The sequence below is a fragment of the Perna viridis genome, chromosome 5, assembly GCF_037379345.1.
Source record: "Perna viridis isolate PV_CMFRI_1.1 ecotype Kerala chromosome 5, ASM3737934v1, whole genome shotgun sequence".
NCBI classification, from domain to species: Eukaryota; Metazoa; Mollusca; class Bivalvia; order Mytilida; family Mytilidae; genus Perna; species Perna viridis.
The window spans coordinates 44,645,466-44,658,023 of record NC_142449.1 but is presented as its reverse complement, the minus strand read 5'-3'; the positions used below and the strand labels follow the sequence as shown (position 1 = coordinate 44,658,023).

Sequence of the window (12,558 nt, the reverse complement as noted above, 5' to 3'; positions counted from 1 at the left end):
AACTTTTCCCCGTACCCAAATGATGTTTTGCTAAAATATTCATTCTTACAGTATATAAAGGACTGAAAATTGCATGAGACGTGGGAAAGTCCGTTTAAATTCATTTCTAATCAAGAAAATGACGTATATTTGTCTAATATTTCTTGTTTTATCTGCTTTCTGAAGTCAAAAGGTATAAAATGTGTAACCGGAAGTTGCCATACCAAACTAATTATTGACTATTTCTCACTTTCCTATCCAAATTTCACGAAGAGGTTAATATAAGGCTGGCATTGCCTAAGTCAGCGAGCACCGTGAGCTTTACCATATATGTACCAACTGTGCGAGACTATTGAAAAAATAACGGACATTATGTTACATAGAGATGGGGTCAACCCTGATGAAAATATTTGCTTCGCAAGTGCAATATTTTTATTTATATTTAAGCAGCAAGCAAAATCAATAATTCTATTTGAAAATCTGTCTTGTTAATTAATGGGGGAGTCTTTTTAATAAATGAATAACTTGAACAATTTTTTCCCCAAAATTCCAACCCCATACCCCCTTTCCCCTCGCCCTCAAAATGGTCAATAATTTTATAGCACTTCGCAATACTGTACATTTTTTTATTATTTTTTTATTAAAGATACAAATACAAATACAAATATTTTATTACAGTTCTCCACGGATGGTAGGAATAATTTACACATATCATGTGACGTAAACATGCAGATGACAGCTGCAAATTCAAAACAAGAAAATGGTTGCTTTTCCTATCTTAGAAAAGCTATGCTTCGATTTTGATACTAATATCGCAGTTATTTTTTTTCCAAGGCGGGTTAGGTTCTTGACAACAGCAACAGTGGAACAGCTGAGATACACCGTAACAAGTACGTACACATCCACGCGTTTCCCGAAGTTTTTTTAAAAACATAACATTCACTTCCTTTAAATAAGTAAAAAAATAGAAAAAGACTTGAAAACTATCAGAAAAGATGAATTTATTTTTACTGAAACGTAATTAAGGTCTTTCCCTGTCAAGGGAAAACCTTACTACTATTCGTATTATTATTATTATTATTATTATTTTTAGTATCATTATTATTATTATTATTATTCCGCCAAGATTTGACGTTGTCGTTTTAAGATTATTTAACTTGAATTGTATATCAAATAAATTTTTGAAACTTCATTAGGTACTGAGTCACCCTGCTAAAGAAAAGCATTATTCCTTACGGAGTTATTCCCCTTAAAAAAACCGTTTGCGGCCACTACTCCTCCTAGGTTATAGTAAATAGATCAAAACTTTTTATGTAATCATGTTCTTGAACACATATTAGTGAAAAATCCATAAAAGCCAAAAAGGTATGAACAGTTTGTCAAGAGTTAATTCCATTTTGTCCAATTCGTGGTGTTTATCTGAGATTTTAATAGGAAAATATAACTCATGAACAGTTTACTACTTTGATTTAAATAACGAAAAGGCGTTGTATCTGCCAAGTTCTTTTAGAAGTTTTCTATCTTTTGAGTTGCATATGCTCTAAAAGCGCTCAACATTTTTTAAAGGTTAACTTATATAGGAACCCCCTCGATCGATATTAGGTCCTATATTCGTATACCACGAATTTGCTTTGTGGTGCATTTATTATTTTTGGTAAATGTTAAACACCTCCATTTTAGTTTTCTATATTAACAAAAAACATTAGCCTCTATCATAATTAATGAATGTTTACATGTGACTGATTACAAATACTTTCTATTTTACGATGGTTATGGTTCGTGGTACGTTTGTCATTCTTATATTTACGATTTCCTTCCCCCAAATCTAATCTCGTCATAACAATTCTACGTGACGTGGTTTATACTTTGTTTATATTTAACAATAAAATATATACAACAAATTTACAGATATGGTTATATGCTGCGAAATTCATAATTTATGTTATCAATATAATCGAACAATCAAAGCGCTGTAACTCCAAACACTAATTCGTTAAGATCGAGTTCATTCATTCGTTTTCTATGGCCAAGCGCCAAAAAGTGGTATGTAAGTCTTTTTCCATAATACCAGTATGTACTGTTGTTAATGATTCTTTTTTATTATTATTTTCAATCAAAGTATTTCACTATGTAAATTATTAGTTAAGTGATAATTCTTTGTAACATTTCTAACATTTTCCACTAGTTTGCACTTCACCTTATATAATGTATTGATGCTACTAGTAGTTAGTTGGTAAAATTTAACGAATTGGTTTGGAATTGTAATTTCCAGTCCTTCAATTCAATAGAATATTCTTTGAGAATGTGGAGCAAGTGGTGTACTTATACTAGCAAAGAAAAAAATAATTGATTTATCTGTCTGTTTCCATGCTTGGTCTTAGTACTTGGACTACAATCTTGGCTTTTGCTAGAATCTTGGTTCCCTTGAATACCTTCCAACAATTTTGGATTAAATATATTATAGTTCAAATTTTGCATAAAACGGTCTTTGAATAAATGTATATCAAAATCAGTATTTCAGATGAACTTCCGTGTTGAGTATAGTTTTTTTCATTTTGTTCGGATACAAAATTTTATTCTAAATTAGTCTTATGCGATTTTAATGTATCGTCAATAAAAATTTGGATAATATCATGAAGTTCTGATGTCAAGTATGCATTTAAATTGTACAGATAACAAAAATACCGCATTTTTATTTTTAGTATGGGAATTTCGGGTTACACATTTTAGGTATCAGGTCGATCCGGCCCCAAACTAATCCGGCCCTAAGTCGATTCGGTCCAAGTCGATTCGGCCCAGGTCGATCCGTCCCCAAGTCATTCCGGCCCCATATTAAAATATAAATATGTCTACAAATACGGGTGTTATAATAAGAATTGGACGATAATGGAAGAAAATTAAACCGAGGAAAGCCAGTCATTATCAATGAGCAGATGTGTATTTACTACCACTTCAGGATTACAGTGGAAACCTTTACTTGTAGTTGCAACTTTTGTTTTTCATCAGTAATTAGTTGCAGATTTCTTTTTTTCAGATTACAGTAAAGACGATTTTGTGAATGTATAGATAACACCATATAACATTATCACCAGTTGAATGAAAACCTCTTCATGAAAATATTTTTGTTTTACTTTTTATTGTATTGTTTGTATTGACAGGAATTTATATGGTTCATTTGTTGCTGATTTCGTCTTTTTTGTGTATGTATTTCGGATTTCGTTTTTGATTCATTTTTACTTCATTTTCTTGTGTATTTTTTTTTAAACTGAGTTCTTTTGGAGTTCCTACATGTGTAAATAACAAAAAACAAGATGTACGAGATTAAATCTTTATTGCAAGTAAATATTGATATGCAAAGGTACTAAGCACAAACATAAGCATTAATCAAAATATATACTTAGCACTGACACACTATCAACAACTTATCATGATTGTCTTTAACATAATAATAATATATCATGCACATTTTAATTTACAAACATAAAAGGAATTGGCACAATGTTAACAGTTGACAAACATATAGCTCAGAAGCAAGTAACAAAACACATAAGTCAATAACATATGAAGTTCATTGACTAGAACATTAATATGTAAGAGTTTATAATAGTTTATAATATGTCAAATGATCATGGCACTTTAGACGGACGGAAAGTTAGTTGCTGTCGCTGTCACTGTTCTCTGGAGTGGGATCTGGCACTGGTATGTCATACATGTGACCAACGGCACGGAGGAAGTTGGAGGTGGTGATAGTCCTAGAATGGAGCTGCTCCCACAAAGTCGAACATTCTGGTCACATACCACACACGGGAAAGACATTGTAATTCTGAGAACAACCCATTCTGTCTCCTCTTTTATTGGAAAAAATTCAGCATATCAAACAATATTTCTCAAACTGAGTAGTTTTTTTTTTAATTTGTTTAAATAAAAGTTGTGCACGATAGCTTGGGAATGAAGCCACTTTTATTAAATATAAATCGATAGACATGTGAAGATCAAAGACCGTTTAACAATCATCAATTGTGTTTGATTGTTGTTAACTTTCTAACAACTTTAGCTTTTGTTTTCATAGTAAAAAAACACCCGTTCTCTAATTAATATTAAAACAACAAACATTAATTAAATTGATAGTGTCATTAGCTTTTTTTGGTAAAATTTATCATTGAAAAATAAAATATAAATGAAATTTAAGAAATAAATACTCTTAATATTCCTTAATAATTATTATTTTGGGACCGAATCGACTTTAAATACGGGCAGGATCGACGTGGACCGAATCGACTTGGGGCCGGATCGACATCAAAGCCACATTTTAGACCTCTTGAAAAAGAGAAAATCGAAAAATAAATAACTTTTTCTCGACAAACATTTTAAAAATCATTAAATCTAGCCTAACCATCAAATCATTTTGTAAATATGTACCAAGTTTTGGTTGGAAATATCATGTAATAATGAAGAAATTGCCAAAATAGTATTTGGGTACAGGGAAAAGTTGGTACGGGTACGGGTTACACATTTTAGATTATACCACCGGAAACAAATGAGATGACATACTATCGGGAACAAGGTAGGGTTTTTCGGTCTGATTTTTTTTTTTTTTTACATTTTTATCCTGTGATATTATAAACCTGTGTGCTTTAGAATTCTTTGTTTACCATTTTTTAATGTTGTCAAAAAATAAAAGCAAGCTGAAAACGAACGATAGCATTATATCAGAAATATAAAATTATTTCCGTTTTGCAAACCCGTTTTCATTTTGGAATTTAGAATGTTCATCTCGAAATAGAAAACACGAAGATGTTATTTATTTGTTTTTTTACTGATTTGTGGATCTAAAATGAAGAACAAACACTCACCTGTCGGATATAAATCGTATTTCGAAAGCGTTCTTTTGTATGACAGTTGCCCTAAACGATTCTAATGATAACATTTTAAATGTGAGTTCCACCATCATCCCACCCACACTTTCATCACTTTCTATAGGGTCTGTAAGTCTCGTTCTAGCTTCGTTTTCCGTACCAGAGTTTCTGATGTAGAACTTATTGAATTTCAAAGACTGGTCCACACTTTACTTTGTACCTTTGGGATCTCGAAACACTGTATTTCAGTGCAAATTCTTTTATTTTACACTTTTTCCTAACACTTTTATCATGTGGAAATAGATATTTATCATTTTTATTTGTATCTTTACATGAAAATATATTTTGCTTTTATATACTGAAACTAACGTTTTGAAAATGACAAATCTCTATGCATTTGAATGGTAGACTAGGACCCATTCTCGTGAAAGAGTAATCAAGGTTATAGCGGTAATCAAAAGAATGTAATCCAGGGACAAAGACCAGACATGGAAAACAGACATACACAACAAAGAACATAAAGTAACTAAAATCATACATACAAAGTAACAAAAGCAAAGGAGCAACTTGGACTCCACTAAAAACTGGGGGCATGGATCAGGTGCACTGGTAGGGTAAGCATCCTCTGCTTTTCTAGAAACACTTGCCAAGTTGCTCATAAAAAGTCAAGTCCGGGTAGACAAACGAGGAAAGGAAAACTATTGCCTGTTGAATAAATCAGTTTTCATGGTGCAGATGGATACACCATAACAATCCACGAGTTCATGATGATGACCATAAAACTTCTGTAGTGATGACTTCAATCTTGTATCAACATAACCCTGTTCCAGAAGCCTATTTGTTAAAGTTCTAGCGCAATACAAATTCACATGACCAGACTTATTGTAAACAGTCTTATAGACTATGACATAGTTTAGTCCTAAAACAGTTGTGTGACATGTTTTATTTGGATGTTTGCATCCAAACATAAAATGGTGCACAACTACAAATGCAAATTTTTGGTCGTTCCCTCCGCGGGACTCGAACTCGTACCACTGTGACATCTGTGGCAGCACCGCCTGCACAAAGTCCAGTGCCCTAGACCATTCGGCCAGCTAGGCTCAGAATGTGAGGACTCTATTCGCTACACTGCTCTATCGGATCAAATTGATACAGGGAAGATAATGTCAACTTATAGAAGTGTCTGAAAAAGTCCCAACCATGTTAGAACTGTCAAATTTGTGAAGCAAATTTTTGGTCATTCCCTCCATGAGACTCAGAGCTAGGGTAGTTGGCCGAGTGGTCTAGAGCATATATATATATATGTTTAACTACATGTATATTTGTGTAGTAAACTCTCCCAATATTTGAACAGTTTTTTACATGTAATTTTTATATGAAAGAGATAGTCTGTCTGAGAATTCTACATGTAATTATCTGATTTTTGTTCTAACTAAAAGACATATTGACCACCTTTGTGTTATCTATATTATGTTAGATATCTTTTCTAGATGTGCATTTTAGGAGAAAATGCTTCAAATATTCTATTTCATTTTAGTTCCATTGTACATAGTGGTCAGTATTTTTCATTTCTTGTAATATTTAAATATAAAGAGAATGGATTTGGTGAGTAAGTCAAAAAATATCTGGGGTGAAAATTATCAGCTCCAGGCTGATGTCTATCTACCTCATTCATTCATCAATACATTGTTTGTAAATGAGCCTAAATTTGTATTTGATATAAAGCAGCTCAATCTTCTCTAATTTTTTTAACACAATATTTGTTGTTTTTACAGCAGCATAAAAGTAGGCAAACCTATCTATAATACATGTACATAGTAGTTAAAAGAATAGGCCATAATATTGTTCAATATAAAGTTATTTTGGCATACATGTATTTGTCATTAATTGATACATTGTACATGTATGTTTGTCATGATTTCAGATTATGGTATCTTGTTGTATACATTCATTACATTTGTACATTCAAAGTCAAACAGGTTCATGTACAACTATACATAAAAATAAATACATTGTCATACAATGTATGATTTTCTCAATACTTACATGCATATAGTATGAGAAAGTTAATTTTTGGTCAACATAGACCCATCATAATTTTATGTAGACCGCCCTGTACATTTCAAAGGAAATTCAGCCAATTCCAACATAGACCTGCTTGATTTTACATAGACTTGGTCCATAGGTCTACTGTAAATTTCTTTCACTGTGCATACTATTATTTTCTTTATACTGTAGGTTTCAAAGCTTCATCAAACTGAGGAATATGACTTCCACTTTAACCATACCCAAAAGACCTGATTCTGAGATGTGTGAATTGTATGGGGAGAAAGCATGTAATGATGGTCAATGTATACCTAAAATTGAGCTTTGCCGTGAGTTGAATATTATCAGATAACTGATTGAAAATAAGTCAGAGAGTAAAACAAAAACATACTGTGGTACATGGTCAGAATTATTTTAGATTTAACTGCAAATGTAGTCCTCTTTTAATTTGCTAGCCTTTTCAGACACGAAAAAGTGAAGCCATTGTTCTGTGTCTGTAAGTGTCTTGTCCATCCTTAAAACACATTTTTTCTATAATAATAATGATATCTTTATTTCAAGAGGGTTATACACTTAAGTTTACAAGGTAATCTCCACTGAGGCCCTCACACCAAACTATAACTACTAAACAACACACACAATTAAATAAATTAGTATCTACCCTCTAACTTTCAGAGGGTTTAGGGTGGCCCAGTGGATGAGGTGCTAGACTTGTAATTACAAGGTCAACACTGCTGTGTGATTGAACCCACATGTGTCAAGGTTTCTGGGCACCTACCCTAGCCATTGGGTTTCACCGATTTTTACCTGGAACATCGGGCTCCCCAACAAGCCATTGGAGAAGCTCATGCATTTGTATTTGCAGAAAAAGTTGTTTATCTCCCCTTCAGTTTAAAAGCTCTACAGAGCTTATGTGTATTGCTGACTTGTATACAAATGTTCATTTACTGATGATTAATAAAATTTACCTTTATTCATGAATGATGAAATCTTGTTGGAGGACTGGTTCCTATATAAAAGCATTTAGAAAGTTGTAAAAACCCAATTATCTTTAGTCATTATTAAAGTATAGATGAACAGGTGATGTGGGACTGAAGTACATTTATGTATTAAAATACAGTCGTAATTTCATGTGTTATGAGATCTCATCTTCTACTTACAAGTTCAGTGGTAAAACTAATACAAGAATATCATGTATACATGAGGTTAATATAAGTTATGAAAAAAACAATATGAAAAATAATTATTTCTAAATACTACGGATTGTTCATTTCAAACACGTAAATTTATTATGTCAGTTATAAGTTTTAAAATTGTGTTTATATTTCAGCGGAGGAACAGTTGATGAATCAAAATACCATCTTAATCATGATTGTTGTTGGTATTGCTGTTGTTATTTTTCTAATTGTCTTGTACTGTTTCCAACAAAGACAGAGAAGTGCATCACGGATACGGTTACGGAATCAAAGTAAGTAATTAAGTAGCAGTCTTTGTAAGAATCATGCAAAATCAAAAAATGTGATACATCCCAAAAAAGGCTACATATTTTTTTTATTTCTGTAATTAAGTAGTTTTGTGGGTCTGTACTATCAAATGTGTAATTATTCATTCACAAATGCCTGCCTTAGAAGAGATAATCAACATTGATAATCCAATAGATTCTATTTTATTTGAGTGTCATTTGCAGAGTTATCTCCCTTAATTTTGAAATCTACAGTGCATGCTGTATAATTTTTATCTCCAAAGAACATGGGTTATAGGAAAAACTGACTTTTAATTTCTGTTTACTATGGCAATTTAAACAAAATATCAAAAATAAAAATATGGAGGCTTTTTACCCATGAATCACATTTTTCATGATTCTTAGCTGGAGTGCTACTTTATAGGGTTGTAAAATGTTGAAATCCATTTTCAGTTCATACTTTGCTGAAAATGTTTACATACTGATGTTCAGATACATGTATCTAGATTTACCAAAATAATCAATGAACTGTTAATATCCCTCCCTCTATCATTTGTTGAAATTCTTTTTACAGTCTGTAAAAAAAAATTTGACAAATGATAGAGGGAGGGATATTAATAACCCCATTATCATCTTTGGATCTGCCAATGTTTGAAAGAAAAAGTTATATGTACTTGTAGGTCATGTAAATATTATAGGACTGATTAGTTCTTACAAATCTTTTACTTTTTACTAGAGTTTATTATTTGAACTAAAGTTTTATTTTTCTAATCTTTACATCTGAGGTCTCTAGAATTCTATATAACTAGACATGTTTTGGTACCTTTAACATGCTCTAACAGCATGTGAGTGTCCTGGAAGAAATCCAGTCTTCAGTTGTCTATAAAAAGGAGGTTTTTTTTAACTTCATCTGTAATTTGATTATAAAAAATGTCCTGGGAGTAGTCACGTTTGTTTATATTTGTTTTCATTATAGTGTCCTTAGATGGTGAGGAAGAGGCTGATAGATCATCGTTATTTGAGCCCCCACCAGCTTATGATGAAGCTATAGACACCCGATTGTATCCTCCTACACCACAAATGAACAGGGTAAGGATTAGTTACTAATAGTGTACATTGGTATCTCATTTAAAAAATGATTTGGATATATGCTATTATCTGTGATTTAAATATTTTTCCATTCTTCTGCAAATGTGGAGTACAATTTATTTTCTGTTCTGTAGGAGAGACTAAACAGGCCACCTTCTGAGGATCAACCGATGACACCTCCACCAAATTATGATACAGCTTTACAGATTCTAGCAAGAAGTCATGAATCAGTGCTTGGTAAACTGCCTCCTTTACAAAGACAGTCTTCAGCTTCATCATCATTAAGACGCTTTTTCTCATTTGACATTTTTAGCAGTCAATCCAATCCTGCCAATATAGTGCCATTAGAAGAAACAGGAAACAACACTTCGACGAAACCGAACTCAAGTGTTTTGCAGACTGAGAATGACAGATTACCAAAGCCTGAAGAATCTCGAGTGCCATTAGATGTCATAGTGATGGATGATTCTAGCAAGCAAGAATCAAGGGGAAGTAACCGGCATAGTAGTAACAGGGGAGATAACCAACAGAATAGAAACCAGGATATATCTATTGTTGTGAGCTGATGAAGGCCAATAATTATTTGAGATGTAATTTTTGTATCTATAAGTACTGGAATCTCTATACTTTTTTGGACAATGTATATTATTAAGAGATTTTGGGTGATAAATTAGTATTTAGTATGTACTTATATACATGTATTTTTAGCAAGGCAATGAAAAAAATGGTTCATATGATATAGTCTGAAACTGGTATTATTATTTCTTTTAATGGCATTATAGATATCTTTAATGATCTCCTACTCTGGGTATATGGTTTGTACAATTATACAGGTTTGAAACTTACTAATGAAGTTGAAAAACACTTGTATTTATGATTTTATCTGAATAAGGGGGATAACTTTTATATCCTTCGTAAGCATTTTTTATACCAGTGTTTACTTTGGAACTATTTCTAATTGGTATTTACTACATGTAGTAAAATGTACACTACTACATATGAAATTCCACTTATATCATTTTTTTTTCATTTGGTTTTGAAATCTTACAGATAGATATTACACTTTACTTTTTATCTTGTGTACCATTATTAGTTTTACATTTTCTAATTACATGTCATGTTTTGTCAGTACATGGTTTATAGTATGTTGTTGTTAATGTTAATATATTTTTGTTGGTGGGTTTTTATTTTTGTAGACATTCAAATTTTTGGCCTAGTCATACATTTCTTAAATTTGTGAATTTTGAAAGAGCATTAAAGTTTTTTTTTAACTTGAAATAATATATTTCATAGGGAATTTCGATTCATGGTTTGACTGAACCATAAAAAAAAACAGGAAAATTTTCCACAGTAATGTTCCAATACTGAATTACGTGAGTATATAGAGGTTTCATCGTAATTTTTGTGTTGCTAGGTAGATACATAATGTCACCATTATCTTTTTTATTTCTATTTCATAAGTTCTTTTATTCTCGAGAACTTCTTTTAGTTCAGGAAAGAAAACAGATGATGAATTCAACAGAATTATGTATAAGAATTAAAGGAAATCTAAAGTGATATAAATTTAACACTCATTGCATAGTTGTAGTTTATGTGTCTCATAACTTGTTGAAATTCAGTATTGCTTCATTTCATTTACATTACATATTGTATATGTAAATGTACACATGCAAATGTGAATATGTAAATGTGCATGTGTAAATGTAAATATGTGGAGGTACACATGTAAATTTACACATCCAAAAGTACATGTGATATTTATTTATGGAATAAAAATTTTTAGGGGGTGGGGGAAAGAATCAAACAAATATTTAAAAAATAGAATCCATGGGAAAAAAATTGCACTTTTACAAACTTAAAAAGTAAAGAGCATAGAGATAAGAAATCAAGTCAGAAATTTCAAAGAAAAAATCTAGTAAAAGAAATTTGGTACTAAGTCTCTGTAGAATATTAAAAAGCTTCCATTTTAAATGCCACACTGAAGTTTTACTACAAAGGAAGTCTGATCTCTTAAATGTGAATTTGTGTCTATCCCTGTATTTTGAACTAATTAATTATTTGATTTGGAAGGTATGATGATATGTATCAGGGGTTTCATTATTCAATGCAGGTACCTCTGGTTCTGTAGGAGGTATTTTTCATCATTTTGTTTAACAAGTATGTATGAAATTTTAAAATTTTGGAGGTACCTTTCAGTAGTTTAGAAGGGTAAAAATATCTGGTACAGCCTCTTAATGAAAGGCCTGTGTATACTTTTAAAAATATAGGAAATCTTTATTGACTAATTGTCTTATTAATTTGGTTACAGTACTGTAGAATGACATGAGGTGTGAAGTTTTTATTCATGTTTTTTATGATCTGACTTGATCTTCAAATTGTTTAGCTTTACAATAAGATTACCCTTACAATGTGTCTTTGTAAAAAGGTCGGAAATCTGTTCATCTATGGAATTGCATGAAATCAATAAATAGTGACTGCTTTCCAGCATACTTCTAGCAAAATGCAGTTTTCTGAAAAATGACATGTGCATGTATCTTGAGCATATCTACCACAGAAAAAAATTAATTTCAAGTTTATCTTTCTAAAGAGTCGTAATCTTGCCATTTTAGGTACAGTTATGTGTATGTTTTGTGATATTAGGCCAATTCAAGTCAATTGTTAGATTCTTATCCACCTCTTCATGAATTATATTGATGATAGTTCCTTAATTGTTTATTGTGTGCTTGCAATATTTTCTGATAAAACTATAAAACTCCAAAACAATAAACTCCATGATGGAATTTGAATTGTTTTTAATCCACAACTTTGAAATGAAAATCTAATTAATTCTCAAAGTATTATTTGGGAACCAAATGTGTGATGTACAAAATGAAGAGGTTTTTGTTTATACAGATTCTCTTTAGTTAGTACAAATTTTGGCCACACATATCATTCTTAACTGGTGTCTAAAATTAAGAAGAGAAGGTTTGGATGGGAATTTAAAATTGAACATCTTGTGGCCTATGTGTTGAAACATTCCGTTTATTTTATCTACCTCTTAGTTAGTCATGATGTGCACAGCTTTAAATTTTTTCCTACCAGCCCAATATTATGGTAAGATACCATATGGCAGATGTAAAATTTTGC

General features: G+C 31.6%; 1 protein-coding gene across 1 annotated transcript; it reads left to right on the top strand.

The window, feature by feature from the left end:
- The first annotated feature begins 4,710 nt into the window (after positions 1 to 4,710).
- LOC148617882 (uncharacterized) lies at positions 4,711 to 11,921 on the top strand. Its single transcript, XM_088585497.1, has 5 exons — positions 4,711 to 4,913; positions 7,074 to 7,210; positions 8,212 to 8,349; positions 9,320 to 9,432; positions 9,567 to 11,921. Coding segments are annotated over exons 1-5 (822 nt in total). The 5' UTR covers positions 4,711 to 4,911; the 3' UTR covers positions 9,999 to 11,921.
- The last annotated feature ends 637 nt before the right edge of the window (positions 11,922 to 12,558 follow it).